At 34.1% G+C, this 23,624-nt stretch overlaps 1 protein-coding gene across 1 annotated transcript; it reads left to right on the top strand.

Annotated features, from left to right (window-relative positions):
• The first annotated feature begins 2,252 nt into the window (after positions 1–2,252).
• On the top strand, positions 2,253–23,236 carry LOC123667069 (phenoloxidase-activating factor 2-like). The gene is made up of 9 exons (XM_045601064.1): positions 2,253–2,326; positions 5,310–5,455; positions 11,318–11,423; positions 12,555–12,758; positions 13,499–13,613; positions 15,060–15,165; positions 16,141–16,325; positions 18,506–18,670; positions 22,176–23,236. The coding sequence occupies exons 1-9, from the start codon at positions 2,322–2,324 to the stop codon at positions 22,338–22,340; spliced, it is 1,197 nt and encodes a 398-aa protein (XP_045457020.1). The 5' UTR covers positions 2,253–2,321; the 3' UTR covers positions 22,341–23,236.
• Positions 23,237–23,624: the final 388 nt, after the last annotated feature.

The raw sequence follows: 23,624 nt of genomic DNA, 5'->3' as shown, positions 1-23,624 counted from the left end.
ACTTGTGTTCCTTTTGTGAGTAAGGTGGTTTCCGTTGGTGAGTAAGGTGACCAGAGCTCATGGGGGGGGGGGGGATTGGGGATTGGGTCGGCAACGCGCTTGCGATGCTTCTGGTGTTGCAGACGTCTATAAGCTACGGTCATCGCTTACCATCAGGTGAGCCGTACGCTTGTTTGCCGACATAGTGCTATAAAAATAGAATTATAATAAAATTTAAGTTATTAAAAGAATAATTCAATTCAGAGTAAAAAACGTGGAGTGCATTTTAATATATTTTCATAACTTTTTAGTGTTTTTATAACTCTCCGCACATAGATAGTTGCAAGTGGAATAATTGTTACATTTATTATATCAAGCACCCCACGCTAGTAAATTAATAAATAAGCTAGCTGTCAAAAGCTTATCAGCAGAAAAACGGTCTTGCGTCGTGTACTGACAAGCACGTAAAGTTTAAACAACCATCAATTTTTCTAAAATTTTTATTTCATAAGAGACTTTATCAAGGTTTAGAATAGGTCTAGCTGTGGAGTTCTGCGCTTAAGAACACATATAGCGATTTATTTTGTAATTGTTTTTATTATATTTTATTTATTTACAGATAATTAAAATACACAATGTGCTCTCATAAAAATCTTTTTTTTAGAACAATTTAGTAAAATGTTATAACAGATGAAGCCGATTATATTCACGTAGATCAGATCCAGAATGTAATATCCCACTGCTGGGCATAGGTCTCGACGTACAAGAAGGAATTTAATCCACCACGCTGTTCCACTGCGGGTGGGCAGATATATTCCCTACTATGAGCATCGATCACTATTGTTTGTATATGATAACAACCGGGACAGATAACGTGCACTTCAAGGCATGGAGGAGACTTGTAAGGGCAAACATCCAAATTGGAAAGAAATATTTGTATAACAATACAAATATTTATTTATTTATTTACACTTTTTGCACACCAACACAAAAGTAAAATAAGTTTAATATGAGGTTAAAAAAATAATAAATTTGCATTAGTTGCAACAGGCGGCGTTATCGCTAAAGCAGCGATTTCTTCCAGGCAACCTTTGGGCAGAGGACTAGAATTGATTGTTATTGGGGATATGGGCGCAAAATAAGTGCTATCAGTCATAAACATAAGTATATATTATATATATTCATACATACACATATACATACAAATACACCTACACAAATACACACATACAAAATAATTTCTGAAGCCGTAACTGTCCGAACCGTTCGTGCTTAGACGCGGTCATGGGACACGCACCACGACACCAAAACGGTTTTAACGTAGATTACCTAGAAAACTTAAAGCTCAGGCTACATACAGTTGATATAGAAACTAATCTAATTGTATTATAAACAAATATTTAATAATAGAATAAGAATTATTAACATTAATCACATAACACAAGTAATAAGTAGGTATTATTTTCCTTATATTTAGTTTATCATGTTCTGTTAACCCCAGTAAGTTTTTTTTATACGATAGTGATGTGTATTTCTTTTATCGATCTATCGATAAGTTTGTATTGAATTATTAATTAGTTATACTTAAAAGTGGAGCTACCACCAACTCGAAATGTAGATTCCCCAGAGAAGAATCGGGAGGAAACTTCACATTTACTCTTTATAAAAAAAACTGGTTTTTAGTATAAATTTAGTCATACCTAGATTTAGGTATATATGCACGAAATACAGTGCAACTAAATCCACGCATTTTTATCATTAATATAATCTAACACCAAATAATATATTGGATCTATATCTATACGAATAAAATCATTGGAGTGTCTGATTGTAATATTAAAGTAACCGCTTTTTACTAAATGCACATGGATGTATACATGGTACATATACCTACAAAAATAACATTTTTACAATTGTTTGTCTGTCTGTCTGTTTGTCCGTTATTTCCGGCGAATCTATGAAACGGCTGAACCGAATTTGACGGGACTTTCACTGGCAGATAGCTGCTAGCTAGCTATAAATATAATATAATAAGGAGTAACTTAGGCTACTTTTATTATATAACTTTGCAAACTGAAGAATAACTTTTTTTTAATCCACGCAGACGAAGTCGGAGGTACAGCTAGTATATGAATATAAATATTGTCAAATAATTATAATTGTCACTTAATTAAAATTGCAAATTTGAAATAATTAATTAAAAATATCGATATAATTACCGCGATAGGCATCACTAGTATCATTTTAAATGCGAACATATTTTCCTGATCGACCAGTCGCCATTCGATTTTGCGCTGTGAACGTCAACTTCATGCAAGATTTTATTATTAATAATACCCACAATGTGGTGAGTTTATATTATTAATAAACAATTTCACAGCAAATTATCGCTTATTATTTAGTGATCAAACGCTATTCTTGTCAGCTTTTGTTTGAGAAAAGAGGGACAGAACGACAAAGCTTAACAATAATCTATTAACGTTTGATATTTTTGCATTTTAATTACTGATGGTCTCCCAGTGGTCGAAATTTGACCATAATTTAACTACAGACCTTAACAATAAACAAAAGAGTATATATGCGTATAATATCAATAAACAAAAGAGTATATATATACGCGTGTGTGTATCAAATACATGGTAGTGTGTGTAATGTATTTTTATGCATAATTAAAAAAAAATATTAGCATTCTGCACTCCTCTATATAAACTATAAGTGTGCGAAATTTCATACTCTCCCGTCCGCGCAATTTTCGTAAAAAGGGGTACAAACTTTTTGCTTCACGTATTAATATAATTATAGATTTCTTTATTCCAAGGTCGTTCTAAATGTAATGACTAGTGAAACGAGCCGTCCAACATTTCATTAGTATCTTTTAATCTAATATGTTTAAATCTCGTGTCACAATTTTTTTTTTTTGATAGTATTGTGTTATAAAAACTAAACCAACCTCTGCTTCAATTTTCGTCTATCGATTAACCGTTTTTCACACAAATTTAATAGCAATTGAGTTTTATGACACTACTAACTGTGCGGTTTCACAGGTATTAATTTGAGGTGAAAATAGCCTATAGCCTTCTTTATTAAGTGGGCTATCTAACACAAACTTTTCAATTCGAATCAGTCGTAGACGAAACAAACAAACTTTTCAACCTTTCATTAGTATAGATTTATTTTTTGACAACTCTTTTGACTAAGTTGATAATCGTCAAATATTTTATGTAAAAAGGTTATTACGAGGTCAATTTTTTTTAAGATTGTTGGTTTTAAATTTTCATCTTATATTAATATAAATAAATAATAACTTTTTAAAAACAAACTTTATAAATCTTTTGATAGACTAGCTCTTACCCGCGGCTCCCCGCACGAAGTCATTTAAAAAAATTCTGTACGTCAATACTACCAGCCGGCTTTACTTTTAACTGATGTTTCGCTTACTTATACCATGACGTTATATAGCCCATAGTCTTCCTTGATAAATTGGCTATTCAATACTTAAAGAATTTTAATACAAAAAAGCAGGTTCTTACTTTGAGCGTAATTTTTTATGTTTGTTACTTCTAAACTTTTTACTGGATGTACCGATTTTGATGATTATATTTTTAATCGAAATCTGGTACTTGTTGTGTTGCTCCATTTAAATTTACTTGAGATCTGACGATTCGTTTTTATTTTATCCAAATAATTAATATTTAATCGACTGTTCTTTCTACTACCTACATTGTATCACTTGTACCTGAATTTTTAAGTCTAACGTTTTAAACGAAACATAATGTAAAGATTTATAATATCAACAGAAAGATTTGACTCATGTTACGTTTCGTTATTCGACAACAACGTTCTTATTTGACGCACCGTTCTATAAGTCGTGATGATTTTTTTTACTAGCGAACAATCAACCTGACTAAGCAGGTTTTGGTGACGCAAGACCCTCATTTGAAATTGATCCAAACGATTTACGAACAAAAATTTAATGGTCAATTAATTTTATGGCAATAAAATATTTTAAAGAAAATAAATGACTGTCGTTTTTTTTTTTCTAATAAGCTTCGCTTCACTTCGGGTTGCGGGTTGGCGGATTCCCTACTATGAGTAACGATTGCTATCAGGTGTACATGATAACAACCGAGACCCACGGCTTAACGTGCTCTCCGAGGCCGAGACCCACAAGGACTGCACAAGCACCCAGACCACGGCAAACACCTGTATGGCCAATACAAATGTTTGTCATGTGCGGGGATGGAACCCGCAACCGCCAACGCAACAGATACAATCCATGGCTGTAACCAATGCGCCAACGCGGCGTCACAACAACAAGAAAATACGAAAAGACTTTTTCCCCGACTTATTGTGTTTGTTAACTTTTTAACTGACTTTCAATAAAGAAGGAGGTTCTAAATTCGATTATATATTTTTTTAAATCGAAAAGTTTTACGTGCCATGTGGTACCACTTAATTTGAATTGGGATCGAACCAGTACTTTTTGAGTTATATCTAATAATGCGTTTATATTTGACTACTTTATCATCAACCTAAGTTGTATTATGACGCACAACTTTTCAGTTCAGTTTTTTTGTTTTTTGTTTCAGGATATACCGATTTTGATGATATTCGTTTTTATCGAAAGCTGATACTTGTCTTGTTCCTTTTAAACTTGACCGAGAATTAATGACTAATTGAATATTTTGTCGTTTACTTACGTTGTATTACTTTTCGATGTAATTGAAGTCGGTTTTTTTCGTGAGCAAACATAATTATTAATTTCAAGTCTCTGTATATTATTTATATAGTTTATTTTTAAAAAGAGGAAGCCTATTTGAATAAAGTTAAAAAAAAAGATATATATAATAATAAATAAATATCTACACAATACACACACGGTCGTCTGTCCCTAAAGTAAGCAACTTAATCCTTGTGTTATAGGTAACAACCTACTGGTATAGCTACATTTTTTTTCGATAAATATACCTATAAATAATACAGATATAAATACATAAATAAATATTTATATTACACCCAGACTCGGGGTGGGAATCGAACCCACAACCCTCGGAGCAGAAAGCAGATTCACTACAAACTGCACCAACGGGTAGTAAAAAAAGTTATTTTTTTAAGTAAAAAAGTTATTTTTTTAGTAATAAGGTTATTTTTTATTTTTATTTTGATCAAGTCAGGTTTTAGCCTGCTTTATTTATATAAGTTAATAGGTGTACTGGGAAAGATCTTTTATATTTGCTCACCGTTGCCTACCAAAAATTGTACATGGGTTATTGTATTAAGCTCTAAGGGTAACAAAGAACATAATAAATCATATATATATAATGTTACAGGACGCAACCGGTGCTCATATCCATTTGTCTTTTGCTGCTCGGTGCTGCTTCAGCTAAACAACCCGCCGACTATGATGATATCGTCAAAGAGCTCGAAAAACTACTTCTAAATTCCGACCCAAATATAAATCCTTCAATCGAAAAATGTGAGTCTTGACAAATATAACTTTCTTAATTTAGAAGACAGAGAAAATGATGACGGCCCTGTGCATGGGCGTACTGACTCGGAGACTACTAATAATTGAGGTTTTAGATTTTAATAAGGAAACTTGAGGTTAATGTAAATAAATTTAAGGTTGATTTAGTCAAAATCTCCGCAAGATTTTTTTGAAGTTGTGTAGGTAGTGAAAGTAAATTTAAAATAAAAATTATTTTTAATTTTCCACTAGTGGTAGAGCTATACATTTATTGTTTGGTCACGCTTCAGCCTGTAATATCCCACTACTGGGCATAGACCTCTTTCCCCATGTAGGAGAAGGATCAGAGATTAATCCACCACGCTGCTCCAATGCGGGTTGGCCCCATCAATTGTTTGGTCCCATCTTTTGAAAATTCTGGGTACGCCTAGGGCCATGTTGATTGGTATTTAGAACAATCTGCATGATATATTTCATGTAAGGTATTACCAATTTTGTATTAAAATACAGTCAAAGCTCTTCAAAAGAGTAACTGCGGAGTTTCACCGATTCTTCTCTGCAGAATCTACATTCCGAATTGGTGGTAGCTTTATTTTTAATGGTAATTAAAATTTTAATTTGTGACGAGTTGAAGGTTCATTTGAAGCCTTTTTGTATTCAGTTATTTTTGATTTTGATTTTGATACCCTCGTTTACCCGGGTAAACTTACGGTTGTCGCTCGTTTGCTCGCTTCAGCCTGTAATAACCCACTTCTGGACATATACCTCTTTCTGAATGTAGGAAAAGGATCAGAACTTAATCCATCACGCTGCTCTAATGCGGGCTGGCGGATGTATTCTCTACTATGAGCAACGATCGCCATCAGGTCTACATGATAACAACCGGGACCGACGGGAAGGGGGGGCGAAAGACCCATAAAGACTGTACAAATACCTAGACCAATACAAAATTTTGTCATCGAACCCGCAACCGCTAGCGAAACAGCCACAAACCAGTGCTGAGACCGTTGCGCCTACGTGGCGCCTACCGGGGTTGAAACCTAGATTATTTAGGTAACGTACAATGTATTTGCATTCATTTATGAATTCATTAACATGAAGTATTAGACTAGAAATTTTGAGCGACCGTACTGAGAGAGTACTTCACCTCCATCGTTAATAAAAGCAAAATAATACTACTTGTAAGTATTGGGTTGTGACAAATTGCCTTTGTATTTTATACTAGCTTCTGTCCGTGACTTTGTCCGCGTGGAATCGTTACTTTAGGCTAACGATAACTTTTTTTTTAATTATGTGATATATCCACAGGCTTATTATGCCTGTGCTCTTGTTAGTCCATATATTATTATTATTATTTTTTAACATGCATCGGTACTTCACCGCAACTTAGAATCTAGAAGCCTTAATAACTAGTCTTAAAATTTCAAATTTCTTAAAGTCGACGCGAGTCCACTGACCAAGACTATTCTACATATTGCTTTTTTATAAAAAAAAAAAACGATAACTTTAACCCGCAAATAAACTGTTTACGCAGCGGAAGTTCTTAAAAGGAAAAAAAAAACCCAGTTTTATAAACATTCGTTATTGGTGCTCCGCTCCTATTGGACTTAGCGTGATGATATATAACCTATAGTCTTTCACGATAAGTGAGCTATCTAACACTGAAAGAATTTTTCAAATCGGACCAGTAGTTCCTGAGATTAGCGCGTTCAAACAAAGAAACATATAAACTCTTTAGCTTTATAAAATGAGTATAGATTAAAATTCGTATGTTTAAATTAGTTTTACTGAAAAAGTTTTTATTTAAATAATATATTGTAAAGGGCTAAGGTCGACGATGGGTTAATAAGCAAGGGATTACTCATATAACAAGATTTTTTTGGTATATCTTAAAAAGTACGTCCTAAGTTTAATAATATAATTTTCTTAAGTATACTTAAGACTCCTGCAGCCGAACTGGCTCCACAGGTAACGACTCGTCGTTCCTGTGGGCCTAGCCAGTGAGGTCGAAAGGATGGCGCAGAGCTTAGGCAACTCCGCGTTTTGCTAAAGAGTGTCCTAGGCGACACAGTGTCTGTCTGACACTGTCTAAATCATCTACAATAGACGGACTAAGGCCAATGTTACCTACAGCCTAGAAATTGTTATAATCCAGAAGATGGATTTAACAATCGATTACACTGAAATACTTTTAATAATAATACCAAAATAATTTTATCAAGAACAGCTTCATTCTGTATGACGTACGTTTATACGCCACCTATTTCCTTCTTCTTCTTAATTCTAACACTGAGGTTGTCTGGAGAAAAAACCCCTTTCGAGCAATAAGGCAGCCTTACTGTTTTCTTTTTACTTGACGATTCTGTATTAAATTACTCTTTGTGTGGTATAAAAAAAAGAATAAAAAAATAAAAATAAAATGCTTTCAATGATTTTACATTACCGTTTATTATCTATAACTATGAGTACATCCTGACACACGTTACGTTTGTCCCTGTTGTCGTCTGTTGTTTTCTATTGCAAGCTATGCAAGCTAATGCAAGCTATCTGTTATTTTCAGTTATTGTCAAAAGTTCATAGTAAACATATTTTTGCTTTATTATTTGTATTGTATTAAAACCTTCCGTGGGCATTAAGGAACATAAAAAAATTGCCAAATTGGTCGAGCCATTCTCGAGTTATGCGCTTCTAGCAACATTCATTTTAATTTATATAGAAGATTTAGTATGGCATGGTAAATGTAACTTTCATCTTAGAAATGATTATTTTTATTAGTATAAAAAATATAAATTACCAGCCAAACAAATATATGTAACAAACCGGTCTAGTGGCAGTTGATTAGCGACCGCCAGAGTAACAATCAAACAGAACCCTAAACCTAAGCTGAAGTTGTGTCTATGTTTTTGAATCTGGATTTACTGTACATGCAAAATTGTATTTTTATTAACGTCTGTTTTTGTCTGTACACCACTGCTTACAATAAAGAATATGTATTATTAATTATACTATATAGTAGGATAGTAGTATATTAGGGGTCAAATGATGGTCAAATTCATGTTACGTAATTTATTTATCAATTAAAACAATAATACTATTTAATAATTATGATTAAAATTTATGATTGATTATCAGATACTCGTATATCAAAAGACATAAAAAAAGATAAAATTAAAAATTAATTACAAAATAAAACTTAAAAAATATAAATTTATTAAAATATAATAATAGTGAATTAAGTAATAACCAAATTAGATGGTATAAGTTCTAATAATAAATCTTAATATATCTTATATCATAAGATCATATACAATACAATAGGTACGACGTGTACATAGAAAATATAATATTAACAATTAATCAAAAAATGGCATTTAAAACTGAGTTTAATACAGAGAGACATCAAATTATTTGAAAATAATAATTTTTAATTAAGTAATAATAAAATTAGATAATTCGAACGTTCAATAATATTTCTTAAATATATATTATTTATATACACACATGGAAGACTAGACATTGAGGTCATCGGATCCTACAAATAATCTCAATACTAATTTCTTACATACGATGGTTTAACCTATAGGGCTCAAAATTGTTTCTGCTTTTAGGATAAACGTAGTTCCCTTTTCAATAATTTTATTGGCTCCCTTTCCAAAAATGATGTGGGACTATGATTGCCAGTCTCGCTGTCATTTCCCTCCTGAGTTATAAACTTTCCATTAGTCACGAACACGGCTGCAGTGATTTATTATCTGGTTAAAAATAGTAATTCGGTAATCATTTAAACTCTGAACTAGATGGACACTTTTTCTGTAGATGGAAACAACGCAGTTGAACGTGGTGACAACTGAACATCAGCTTCTGCAATCGCTTGCTTAGCATCGCGATACAATGTATCCATTACGGTTAAATAACTGTCATAGTACTTAGTCCTTGCTCGTTTAGGAGGTGTGGGTCGTAAGTCTATTGGAATGAGCGGCCCGTACGGACGACAAGGAGCGTGTTTACTTACCACAGTTTGTTCTTGAGTGAGATTAGAATATGTTTTAGCATGTGTCACTGAAGATAGAGCAACAGCATCATTATTAACAAATGCAGCATAATCTTCGTTATGTAGTTCATAAATATTATTGGCGTCGTCTATGAAATTCCATGTCAACTGTGGCAAATTCAATACCATACCAGCATCTTGAATGAACCCGATGCCTAGAAGTGTACAATTATTGCGGGCTTCTGGCAAAACCAAGAATTTAGTCGTAATCGTACGATCACAAAGTGTCACCGGTACCTCGGTTGTTAAAACGAGTTGCCTCTTTTTATGTCCATCGGCGAGAGTTATCAATGCGTTTTCCTCTTGAAATTTGTACCCCTTTTCTTTGAGAAGATTGTATAAACTGTAAGAGGCGATACTAGATTTAGCGCAAGTATCGATATAAGCTACGCCTTGGGTATCTGCTATGTTGATAAAAACAATCGGTCTGGCGCGTGCGTCTACCTTGATATTCAATGCATAAAATTCAACATCCTTTGAAGATGTTGGCCGTATTTTTGTTTTCTTACAATTCATACAATTACTACGGAAAACACCGGGAGCTTTGCATCCATAGCATGTGAATTTAGGTAGCGCTGTAGGTAAGTTCGGTTTCAGAGGTTCCACGTTTTTACTTTCCGCTACATGTAAGTCAGAACAAATCTCTTGTTCATTTTTAATTCTTTTGCGGCATTGTTCTACAGTATGCCCAGGAAGCCTGCAGTATTTGCATCTCCCTTTCCTTTTTTTTAATTTCTTCTCCAGTACTTGGGTTGTTGTCTGTTTCGAATCAAAGCAAGATACCGAACTTTTCATTTCTGACAGCGATTTCTCCACCTCACGAGACATTTTAAGCAGATCATCAAAAGTCAAAATGGAATCTCGTGAGATCCTTTCTCTGATTCTAATGTTCAATAATCCGAACAGCATATCAATTTGTTGTGTTTCGCTTGGTTTGGGCTCAGGCAGTTGCGCAAAAAGGAAACGCTTGCTAGCAATAAAGTTTTCTGTTAGAATGTGGGATGATTGCTTTTCTGACATGATTTCTTGGTAAATAACGTAAGCGGGCTTCTTGGTAACGAAAGCTTCGCGAAAACGATTTTCAAAATCATTCCAAGTCTGTATAGAGTCTTTAATTCCCTGCCACCAAAGCTTAGCACTTTTTTTAAAAAACAAAGGTAATCCTCTAAGTGCGTTTTCATCGCTTATATTTTTCATCTTTTTATAAAAACTAATGGTCGATAAAAATGTTTCTACCACGTCGGATACTCTAGAACCATCATAGAAGGACGTACAAGATGCAAAAGGTCCATCTCCTGAAGTGGTTATTGTAGTAATCAACTGTTGTAGCTTATCAGGTGTAAAAGTGGTCGCCATGTTTACTTGAGTTTTTTTAGAGGAATATTTTAATAGCACAATGAAAGACTATGTACGGTTTAAATTTAACTACACTGCCTAACGATTGAAATGACCTACGTTGATCCAGAGAATGGATACAACAATAGGACACACCTCAATATTCCTATCGAATGTTACACATATAAAATCATCAAGGCTTTTATGTAAACAATTCGCGCAAGTTATAGCGCGATTGAGACAATGGAACAGTGCCATCTACTCGTGGTTTTCAGTAAAATAGTATTGATTATAGGTAATTTTCAATTCCGTAAAAAATCTTCAGTGTGGACTTTTTGAATTTTTTTTGTAATTTGCATTAAAAATAACCAATTACATCCACGCATAGTGTCATCCTAAAATGGACCCACGTGGGCCAACCTAGTAAATTCCAAATCCCCCCTCGTTCGTGTATGATGAATGATCTCTTGGGTTTAATTTTTCAGTAAGGAAGTGTGATCACGAAAGCGGAGAAGAAGCTAGATGTGTCAAGAAATCTCTATGTAAACTGGCGGCGCCTGCTTTGGATCGCAGCACTCAATTCGAATATAGGTAAGTCTATTGCATCAACCTTTTACAATTCCACACCTTATTAAAATTTCTGTTTAAGAAAAAATAAAACAATTGAATGGGAGCTCGGGTCATAAAGATGCATAACCCTTTCCCAATTTTAATGTGTTTCCAACATTTACCAAATGGGGTTAGACACTAGCGTGTACTTTCAAAACGTTCTCTACTTGTGCTCTACATCACACACCGAAAAGGAACATGCCATAAAACATGTAACAACGGAATCGAAATACCTACATTATTAAATCTTGTCGTCAAGAGATGGCATGAAATACAGTTTTTTATTCAGACGTAATTCGACCTTCCCGTCACCAGTGTCATAGCGAAGTTAATACCGACCGGACTTGTGTTCAGTTTGAAAAGTACTGTCGTAACTTGAAATATGTTTTTTTTTGTTATTGTAAATAAAAAACCATGGGATATGACCAGACCGGTTGGTATATTTTTACTAATTTTTTTTAAACTTACACAATACGACTGTCGCATTTTGTAAAACAATGATTTTGTTTCTAAAATATTAATGTTTTGTATTAATAATTTTATTTTTTGCATCGATGTAGAGTTAATAAGGTGACTTGTTATTTTATTATAGACAGTGAGACATTTTTCTTTATAAACACATTGTACACTTTCCTACCGCTTCTTTTTTTCTACGCCCTGTCCTATGCCCAAAGGTTGTCTGGAAGAAATCGCTTTTAGCGATAAGACCTTTGTACATCTTTCTTTGTATGTATCACTTTTTTTGTAATGTTTCTTTGTGGTGTACAATGTATTTATTATTATTATTTTTATTTACGACAAAGGTAGAGTTAAACAATTTGCTTTTAGATCTTGATTAAGTATATATTAAGCGAATACACGTTTGACCTGTCTTGCGAACTGTTATACCTTGTGATTTAACACATAAACAAGTAATAAATTACCATACAACGACAGATTAACCTAATCAGTGGAAAATATAACCTTTGTTTTCCAGAGAATTAGAAGGTGGTCAGTGGTTACTCATATCACACTAGTATACAATTCATGTCCCACTATATACCCAAAAATGAAGGAATTAATATCCATACAACATTAAAATAAAAATCTGTGAGTGTAATATTTCTTTTTCAGAGAATTAATAGAAGGTGGTTGCACATATCTTCAAACTTGCTGTCCGGAGAGTCAAATCAATCTTACTAATCCGTCACCTCCTTTAAATATACAAAACGTTGGATGCGGTTACAGCAACCCCGGTGCCAATGTTTTGAGAGAATTGGCGAGCGATAATGGCTATGCGGATTTCGGAGAATTTCCTTGGAGTGTCGCTTTGATGAAGTAAGTTTAGCTAAAGTTTTCATCTCTTGGAAATCTGCGAAATATGCTAAGCTCCTGGGCAAGATAAAGTGAGATTCTTACACACGTAACATTATTACACATTATAACCCTTTTGATAACCTTCCACTACACGCATTTCACAGACGTCACTAGTTTCACTTATCATATCCACCAGATTATATTATAGTACATTTTTATACTCGTATGTAAGCGGTAGACAGTAAACTATTTTCTCTGCAGTTTTATTTTCACCTTTCACAGAGCAGTTGATGTTCACATATTTATATTATTGCACTCAGTTATAAGTTGTAGAGGAGCGTGTTAATTGATAGTATCTTACCAAAGACAAATTGTTCGACAAATAAATTAAAAACATTGAAAATGAAGTAACAGCCATATTAAATGTCATATATATTATTATGTAATAATAATTAATACATAAAAGCCGCCTTCTTGTGATACGTATGCTAAATACGCGCCTAAACTAAACGCAATGATGACATTTATCCAAATTTTCCTGCGAGCTGCCAGCTCGATTGTTACCATATACGCCTGATAGCGATCGTTACTTATAAGTAAGATAACCCACAGTGAAGTAGCGTGATGGATTAAGCTTGATCCTTCTCCTACATGTAGAAAGAGGCTATGCCCAACAGTGTTACAGGCTGAATCGATTTTCATAACAAAATTTTTTATTATTTTGTTAGAATTACTGAACTAATTTATTTAATTTTTTACAGGAAAAATGTACCTGATGCTAAATTTCACGACGCGTACATCGGAGGGGGGACACTTATAGATGCTTCAGTGGTTTTGACGGTAGCTCACAAAATCGATGAAATCTCAGCTTCGAATGTAAATATGCTTTTAATGCTAATTAATTTTGACCTTCAATTAGTATGTTGCGTTATTATATTATGTTATACTGAGGTACTAAGGTACAGCAGAGTATATTCTGCTACAAATTCACGAGCAACCCATTCGGGGAAGTACCTTAACCTTACAGAAGACCACGGCAAATAATATTGTTCTCAAGTAGCATTGAGCTGCTGTGGTGAGTCAGGTGGTCAGAGTTCCTGGGCAGGGTCATAGGTAGGATCGGACCTAGTCGTATAAAAGACTTATGTTAAACATAGAGTATTAGGCATTTATTTATTTAATTTTCCTGTGTATTTCGCTTAGCCGTGTACTTTTAAGCTTCCAATTGTATTATTAAATCTCATCACATTCCACTGAAACTATTTGAATCTCACACACTCACACACACAGAGAAATTGAATGAAATAATTGTGTTTGCAGGCAAACGAAGAAAAACCGACTTCAATTATATCGACAAGTAATACAACGTAGGTAGACGAAAAAATAGTCAAGTAAATACGCATTATCAAAGATTACTCCAAAAGTTGTAATCAGATCGATCGATCATCTCGATGAAATTTAAATGTACCCACATGATAAACATCGGCTTTCGATTAAATTGAAAATCATTAAAATCGGTACACCAAGTTAAAGTTATGCGGGTTTTCGAAAGTTTCCCTTGATTTCTTTGGCACCTTATCATGGTACCAAACTAGGGATATCTTCTTTCCAACAAAAAAAGAATTATCAAAATCGGTTCATAAACGATGGAGTTATCCCAACGTACATAAAATAAATATATGTATACAGTCGAATTGAGTAACCTCCTCCTTTTTTGAAGTCGGTTATAAATAAAATAGTATAAACCTGTACTGTCTTATTAAAACAACTTAAAATTCTTTTTTTCTACAATGTTTGTCAAGTTTGTCATCTATATTATAAGTCATACATTATATATACTATAAGTCAGTTATTTGAATTCTCTTTGTTGTTTTTGCTGGCTTTTATTTTCAAGTTTTTGTTAGTCGTTGCATTTGTAAATGCAGCGTTGCTTATAATTAAAGCCGTAATTACTCATAATACGAATGTACGTATATTATTGGATGATTTACATTGTTAACCTTTTTTTAAATATCATATCAAAAATCTACTTAGAACCGAATATAAAATCATCATATCAAAAATTTTGATCTAGCGGGTACATCGTTCAATATCTTAATTGGCTAGAGCACCGACACGGTCAGTTGGAGGTGCAGGTTCAATCCCCGCTGGAATGGTCGATGTTTGATATTATATTAAAAAATGTTTAGAATTCCCTAATGTGTGGGTAATACAAAAATAAATTAGTACGGAATTTCATTGCATACTCTGCTAGCGATCATTTAAATAAATATATAACAAAAAGCTAATATACTTAGTCATTGCTAATTTCTTACATTTCAGTTGAAGGTTCGGGCTGGCGAGTGGGACACGAAAACAATTGAGGAGGCTTACCCACATCAAGAGAGAAACGTGAAAAAGATAATCATACACGAAGAATATATCAGATGTATCAATTTTTTTTAATACTTAAAAAAATATTTCGCTTCAGCCTGTAATATCCCACTACTGGGCATAGGCCTCTTTCCCCATGCAGGAGAAGGATCAGAGCTTAATCCACCACGCTGCTCCAATGCGGTTGGTGGATATATCCCCTACTATGAGTAACTATCGCTATCAGGTGTGCATGATAACAACCGGGACCGACGGCTTAACGTGCTCTCCGAGGCACGGTAGGGAGACCTGCAAAGACTGCACAAATACCCAGACCACGGCAAACACCTGTATGCCCAATACAAAGGTTTGTCATGTGCGGGGATCGAACCCGCAACCTCCAGCGCAACAGGCACAATCCTATATATCCAAATATTTATAGTTATAGAAAAATCTTGAAGTAAACTTTAGTAGTACTGGTGTAGTTTAGTATGATAAGTCGTTAAATTGTCGGGTACATGAAGAAAGATTTATAACATCCAGACTGGGGCAGTACTTCTGTATTGAATATCACAACCAATTAATTGAATTTAAATAGTTGAGTAATCTCGTGGAGAGTAATGTAATCAGAACTCCTGGAGGTTCACTATGTTAGAGTTAGGATTTGAAATGCGCTGGTAATACTCCATGTATTCCAAGCGTACAGTTAACTGCTTAGAAACAGATGGAACGTAAAGTTGCTGATTACCAACGTGGTATGGAAAACAAGGTTAAGTTGAGAACTTCGTCGGAGTAGGGTCAACAACGCTTGTGCCATGCTTCTGGCGTTGCAGGCATCTATAGGCTATAGTATTCGCTTACCATCGGGCGGGCTATACGCTTGTTTATCGACATATACGTATAAATCATATGTTTGCTATCTTAAGCTTATGACGTCGGTATAACGACATCCCCACTACACGAAACCCAGCTGAGTTTATTTTTTTGTCCTCAGTCTATGTCAGTATATCTTGCTAAGCCTTTTTTCTAAATAAATATAATTTTTATACAGTACGCGCACACTATGACTTCGCGCTGGTTATCTTGGAGAAACCCTTCGATCTTAACAACAGCCCACACATCGGAATAGCGTGCCTGGATAGGAGCCTGCCGCCACCTGGCACACAGTGCTACAGCATGGGGTGGGGTGAAGATTTTAAGACGGCTACCCACAAATACGCTGAAATACTTAAAAAGGTAATCTTATATATAAATTCTCTTGTTTCAATGTTAGTTATCATACTCCTCCGAAGTGGCTGGACCGATTTTTATGAAATTTTGTGTGCATATCGGGTAGGTCTGAGAATTGGCCAACATCTATTTTTCACACACCTTAGTTATAAAGGTAGGAAAGATTAAGGGGGTTTATAGCGTGTATGGCAAAACAACATTTGCGGGGTCAGCTAGTATTAATATAATTTATAGAGCATTAAAGAAAAGAACGAAATTAACGAGACAGGCCATAATAGTAACAAATTGTATAACCTAAAAGGAATCTCCTTCAGACAAGCTGATATTAAAAATAAAAACAAGGAAATTACTATGGAACTTACTTGCACATAAATATTGTTGCAGTTGGACAGGTGGTATATATGTAAATATAAATTATTACAAAAATATAATAATTATAAATACCAATGAAAACCTTTACATATACATAAATAAATAAATAAAATATAAATATACAATTCTGTGCCTCCTGAGTGATATAAGTCGATTTAAAAAAGTTAAGCTCTGTTAAAAAAGTTATCTGTGCAGAAAGCAGGGCCACTACGAGCTGTGCCAACGGGTTATTCAAACCTGGCGATGTACTGTGCTTATAGCGTATATAATTTTGAGTGTTTGGGTTAAGCAAATTGTTACATTTGAGCTTCTGGTAAGACAGATTGTTGAAAAGCCTTTACATGGCGAACGTGTCACTGTATGGTGCGCTATGTGGTTAAGAGGCGTGATTGAAAAGTTTTAATTTTTCGAAAATTTTGCTGGAAATATGGTTAAGGTCAATGGATTATGCTGTCGAGAGATGTAAACAACTCAATTTTCTTCCATTATTGATGATATGGATATCACCAACACGTGACTTCAACAAGACGATCACACAACCATCGTAACGTTGAACTTACTGCAAACAAAATTTTCCGATCGCATAATGTGACGAAATTTAGCTGTTAAGTGGCCAGCTCGATCATGTGATGTGAACACCGTTGAATTATTTTTGATCGCTTTATGTTAAAAATAGATATATACGGCCTTAATCGAACCGATTGCAGCCTAATCGCTCACAATTCCGAAGTGAGTAATGAAATAGACCCATTGCCAAACTACTCTTACCCACCACAATTGCCAACCCTTACTCGTTTTAATACAATAAAAATTTGAATCATGGTCACCTTAATTATCTATTGTTTTATTTCTTTATGTATATAAAAATGAATGTTTGTCTGTATGATCCTTTATAGAATCGTAAACTATGCATTTGATCATGACATGATCTTCAGCAAAATGTTGTGCTTGAGCCCACAAAGGTTTTTGAGTTGGTACGACCAAAAAAAAAGCGTAGCAACGCGCGCAGGGTACCGCTAGTTAATTTATAAAACAAAATTCTTGTTGAATAATAATTGTGTTTGCTGGCAAATGAAAAAAAACCGACTTCAATATATCGACATGTAATACTACGTAGGTAGACGAAAAATTTGTCAAGTAAATACGCATTATCAAAGATTACTCCAAAAGTTGTCATTAGATCTCGATTAAATTCATATGTGACCACATGATAAACATCAGCTTTCGATTAAATTAAAATTTATTAAAATCGGTATACCCAGTAAAAAGTTATGCGGATTTTCGAGTTTCCCTCAATTTCTCTGGAATCCCACCATCAGATCCTGGTTTCCTTATCATGGTACCAAACTAGGGATATCTCCTTTTCAACAAAAAAGAATTCTCAACATCGAAGTTATCCCTGAACATACATAATATATATATATATATATATATATATATATATATATATATATATATATATATATATATATATATATATATATATATACGCTCGAATTGAGTGACCTCCACTTTTTCTGAATTCGGTTAAAAAAGCTCTTAATATGAACTACTTTATTGTATCATAGACTAAATATTTTTTTGAGATAGGGCACAACCAAATATAAATAGTGTTCTCAAATAGTTTGTTTGTATGTTTAATAATGTAGCCAGAGCATCTGGCGATGGCCTGTTTTTGTAGCTAGGTCCTGCTGTTGAAGGCTCATAGGATTCGGAGCAGATACCGGTGTCTGCTAACCGCCAGGCGAACACTACACTTGTAAACCAGCTTATTGGTGTAAAGAGAGTTGAAAATAATTTAATATACTTTTCAGGTGCCACTGCCCCTTGTGGATGGTAACAAGTGTCAGAACAAATACCGAAACAGCAAGCTAGGTCGCACTTACAACTTGCACAAGACCCTCACTTGCGCCGGAGGAGAACCGGATGTGGACACGTGTCTTGGGGACGGAGGTTCCTCCCTAGTTTGTCCTGTCCCCGTAAGTCTTGGGTCACGTCTTACTTTTTACTTATTTATTATATTTTTACGAATACTTGATCCTAATACCCACAATGATCTATCTTAATGTCCCTAAGCTGGCACCTTGCACCTAACGGATATGGAATTAGATTGGATGTTTTTTATGCAAAAGCACTTTGAAATTTCAAATTAAGCTTACCTTAAGCGTTTAAATAAAAAAAAATGACTTTCAAACTTTTTTTTATGTCGATAAAATATTGATTATACTTTGCACTAAAAAGATAAAAAAAATACAAAGGTGGGCAAGGTGTACTTATCCCTAGAAGAGATCTCTACCAGTCAACCGCTGGTCATGAGTGTCATATAGCGGGGTAGACAGTGGACACGAAAAAAAATAAAAAAAAATAAACAAAAAAAATATAAAAAAGGTGTAATGCATTGAAAAAAAAATGAAGGAAATAATAAGTAATACTCAATGTTTATGTAATAAACCTTAAAGGAGCATTATACTACTCTCCTTTTCCCACTGTGAAAAGTAGAGACTCCTTACAAAAAAGTGCGTTCGTACAAAGTACACATGTCAGAAATGAAACTTCTTTGGCAAACTAATTTTTAAGTCTCGTTTATATTTATACAAATCTAAAGCTTTAGATTTCCGCGCCAGCGCCATCGACAAAAACGTTGCCGTTTCATCAAAACGTTGCCTTTTCATCCGTAAAAATTTTATCCTCATGCGCTTAAAGACGTTTTAGTTCAAATATTCAAATTCAAATTACGTTTGTTGGTCAGTGGTATACCTATGAAAAAGGGCTTCGTACGATAAAATCAGTATTTTGATTGTAGATAGGTCAAAACAATGCCACTCCCGTCCACAAGAGCATTGGCAAAGATTAATACGCTTCGGCCTGTAATATCCCACTACTGGGCATAGGCCTCTTTCCCCATGTAGGAGAAGGATCAGAGCTTAATCAACCACGCTGCTCCAATGCGGGTTGGCGGATATATTCCCTACTATGAGTAACGATCGCTGTCAGGTGTACATGATAACAACCGGGACCGATAGCTTAACGTGCTCTCCGAGGAACGTCTGCACAAACACCTAGACCACGGCAAACCCCTGTATGGGCAATACAAATGTTTGTCATGTGCGGGGATCGAACCTGCAACCACCAGCGCAAGAGGTACATACAATCCATGGCTGTAACCGTAAAATAACTATACACTTTATTACAAATCGATTTTGACAACGTATCATTGAAATCAACATATCGTTGAAAAGCGATCTCTTCCAGGCAATTTAGGAGCAGAGGAGATTGTATTGTATCGGTGTAGCTGTACTAATTGTGATATATAATTTAAAGTGAGACATCTATACATATAATAAAATGGTAGGAAAGTCAAAACTGTACCTTGAATATTTTTTTTAAAGAATACTTGGGGTGTAATCAACAATCGATACCGAAGCCAAAAATATAGTTTTTAGAATTTTTGTCTGATTGTCTGTATGTATGTCCGGGATAAACTTAAAAAGTACTAATTTGGCACGAATATTATTAAGAAGTCGGGTCAACATATAGGCTACATATTATCACACTATCACCTACGGGGAACGAGCAGTGAACCTTTATTTCTTCAACGCGTTCTGTAACAACGTGTAATGTAACGTCGCATATTTGAATGTTGTTGTTATTATCTTAATAACCATGTCATAAGCTAGCTTCACACTATAAATAAAGACATTCTGTCATTGATGTATAAAAAACCCATTCTGTAGTATATTTAGTATCAGCATTGCACCCGTGCGAAGCCGGGGCGGGTCGCTAGTAAACATATATAAAGACACACATATAATAATAACACATATAAATAAATACATACACCCATATATAGGTACATATATATAATTTTATTCACGTTGAATATCAAGAAAATAGTTCCTGACAACTACATATCTAACATGATGTTTTTGCAATAATTACCATAGATCAAGTAAAAAAGGGTAGATAACGCACCTAGAACAGAAAACTGAAGCCACTTTTTTAAAGATGTGTGAGTGAGTGAAGTGTTGACACCTTTTAAAAAAAGTCCCTAAAATTTTTATTAAACAATTTAATATAGGTAAAATGGGTATGTGAAAATAAAAACCTGTTTATAGTTTTAAATAAATTTACTTAAAATAAAACAAAAAATCGGTAGAATAATAAAAAAAATATATTCGTAAGATAATCGTATGAATGGACACTTCCTATCCCCTCTGTTTATCTCTTTTCAGTTTGCAGTCGGTTTTTTTTAACTATTTTTCTTAAACCTAGAATCCTTTATGTTGTATAAGATTTTTAAATTTTTGTCGCTTAGAACTCAGAGTCATCGTCATTGTTTCATCATCATCATCATTACAGCCTATACAGTCCACTGCTGGACATAGGCCTCCACAAGTTTACGCCAAAAATAACGTGAACTCATGTGTTTTGCCCATAGTCACCACGCTGGGCAGGCGGGTTGGTGACCGCAGTACTGGCTTTGTCGCACCGAAGACGCTGCTGCCCGTCTTCGGCCTGTGTATTTCAAAGCCAGCAGTTGGATGGTTATCCCGCCATCGGTCGGCTTCTTAAGTTCCAAGGTGGTTGTGGAACCTTGTTATCCCTTAGTCGCCTCTTACGACACCCACGGGAAGAGAGGGGGTGGCTAAATTCTTTAGTGCTGTAGCCACACAGTCAGTCACATCGTCATTGTTTGCATTTTACTAATATGATGTAGTCTTATGTTCAAATATTTTTCAATCACTAATCGTATTAAATTGACTTTATGCGCATGGCCAGCATAATCGTGGTCATTTTCTCAGTCTTACAGCCGCTACCCATTCACCTCTTATTAAAATATTCGTTGGAAACCTAAAACCATGAAATTTGATAGTAAAATATGGGTACCTAGTTTACTCAAAAATTGTAAAAAGTTAAAACATAAAACAAACGAGTTAATAATTCATAAATATATTTTGATTTTTTTATTTTCAATTTATGTAACATAAAATAACACGAGAAAAAAAAAAACAATAACTATGTCTACTTTTTACTTAATTATTTTTCTGATTGCGTACAATTTACTTACCCACATTTTGGGGTATTGAAAAAAAGAACTACTGGCAACACTCCCGTGGTACGTCATTTCGTGACATTGAAATTCCAAGTTCCGAATAACCTCAATATTATTTTGGAATAACAATAAATTTAAAGTTTTATATGTACTTACGTGTGAAACGATATTCCTTCAGATTTTTTGTTTACTTTGGTATTGTTTTTGCACCATTTAATCACACAAGACGGCATTTTATAAGCAAAGTTACTGTATGAAGCCTCGTGACATACTAACGAAAATGAGCGTAGTTTGATGCATATGTGTGCGTGAGCGCGTGTATTTACTTGAAGGAGCCGAGTTTTGTGGCTTCACTAACAACAAAGGCCGCGCATTATCTACTTTTTTTTACTATATCTATGATAATTACTTAACAAAGTGTATATTTACAGGATAAAGTTGGCGTACGGTATTCTATGGTCGGCATGGTGGTATATGGGTTGGGTTGTGGCACAGACCTTCCAGGAGTGTACGCCAAAGTACCCGAAGTATATGATTGGGTGCAAACAAAGATGGTTGAAGAAGGCTTCACTACTTCTTCCTTTAAAAGGGACTAATGGAGTCTGGGTTGACGAGTAGAGAAGGAGAACGATTGGCTATAATTTAGTTTATTATAATATAGTCATCGCTGTACCAAACAAAAGCGAATTTCTATCATTCATTATTAGTCATTATTTATTATTATTTCGATCATCAATTACTGGTCATCAATGACTGCCATTGTGGTGGTATTATAGCTTAATAACCAACTGTTGCGAAACGTTACAATTTGACAGCAATAATGATTTTTTTTTGGAAATTTTTGAAATTTATTGTTTAATTTTAATTTATTTTATTTTAATTTAAAAAATAAAAATTGCAAGTGATTTAATATTATAAGTTAGTCTAATACGTCATTTCAAATTAGATATTGTAAACGCTTTTTGATTTGACTTGCTTTAAAGAGTGTTAAATCCTCATTATGAATTAATTGTTTAAATATATTGTTAAATTTAATGTTATTTGTATACAAAAATCTGTAGATAGAAGTAGAATATGTGATCAACCTAACTAACGCATTGGATTCACTGTAATGTTAGATTTAAATTTGTGATGCATAAATAAATAAATAAAATTAAAGTTGTAACCTTGTAACCACGTAAATAATTACTAGAACGGTATACAGTTTTTCCGTTTGTCTGAAAAGTTGCTGATTTTGTCGAATGTGATAAAACCTTTATGAGAATAGGCGACTTTTCGTATTATGTAATATGATGGTAATCAATATTTGACAATAACTTAAAACCAGAGTTAATAACTCTAAATAAAGAATAAAAACTATATCCTTAAACACAAATTTTCGTCTTATCTTCATTGTAATTTGAATAGATATTTTTACATACAAAATAAACCAAAGACTTCTTTTATTAATAATTTTTAAATTATTAAATTATATGTATCTACAAATATGTATGTACAAAGAAATATGTAAAAATAAATAAAATTTTAATTATGTATTAATATCACAGTTATTAGTTAGTTATTTTTTCTTTATTTTTTTCTTCCACTGTCTACCGACGATTCTCTCTGGAAACGGTTCTGGATCTGGAAACGGCTCTAACGATTTTCATGAAATTATAGTATGCAGGGGATTTCGGGGGCGATAAATCAATATAGCTAAGATTCATTTTTAGAAAATGTCGTTTTATCCCTGTTTTTACCCAATGAAAAAATGGCTTCAATATCGTTAGAATACAAAGGTAAATTTCGCAATTGTTAATAAAGTCGTAATAGCTCAGGTGGGAAATCGGCAGGTCGCAATCGACCGAGAAGACCACGGTTCAAATCCATTTGCTGGAGAT

This window comes from Melitaea cinxia, chromosome 27 (assembly GCF_905220565.1).
Source record: "Melitaea cinxia chromosome 27, ilMelCinx1.1, whole genome shotgun sequence".
In the NCBI taxonomy this organism is placed as follows: domain Eukaryota; kingdom Metazoa; phylum Arthropoda; class Insecta; order Lepidoptera; family Nymphalidae; genus Melitaea; species Melitaea cinxia.
This window is presented reverse-complemented; position numbering and strand designations above follow the sequence as displayed.

Coding starts and splice junctions, on each gene's coding strand:
- LOC123667069 (XM_045601064.1), top strand. Junction 13,614..15,059: donor ATGAAATCTCAGCTTCGAAT/GTAAATATGCTT, acceptor CTTACATTTCAG/TTGAAGGTTCGGGCTGGCGA. Junction 16,326..18,505: donor ACGCTGAAATACTTAAAAAG/GTAATCTTATAT, acceptor TATACTTTTCAG/GTGCCACTGCCCCTTGTGGA.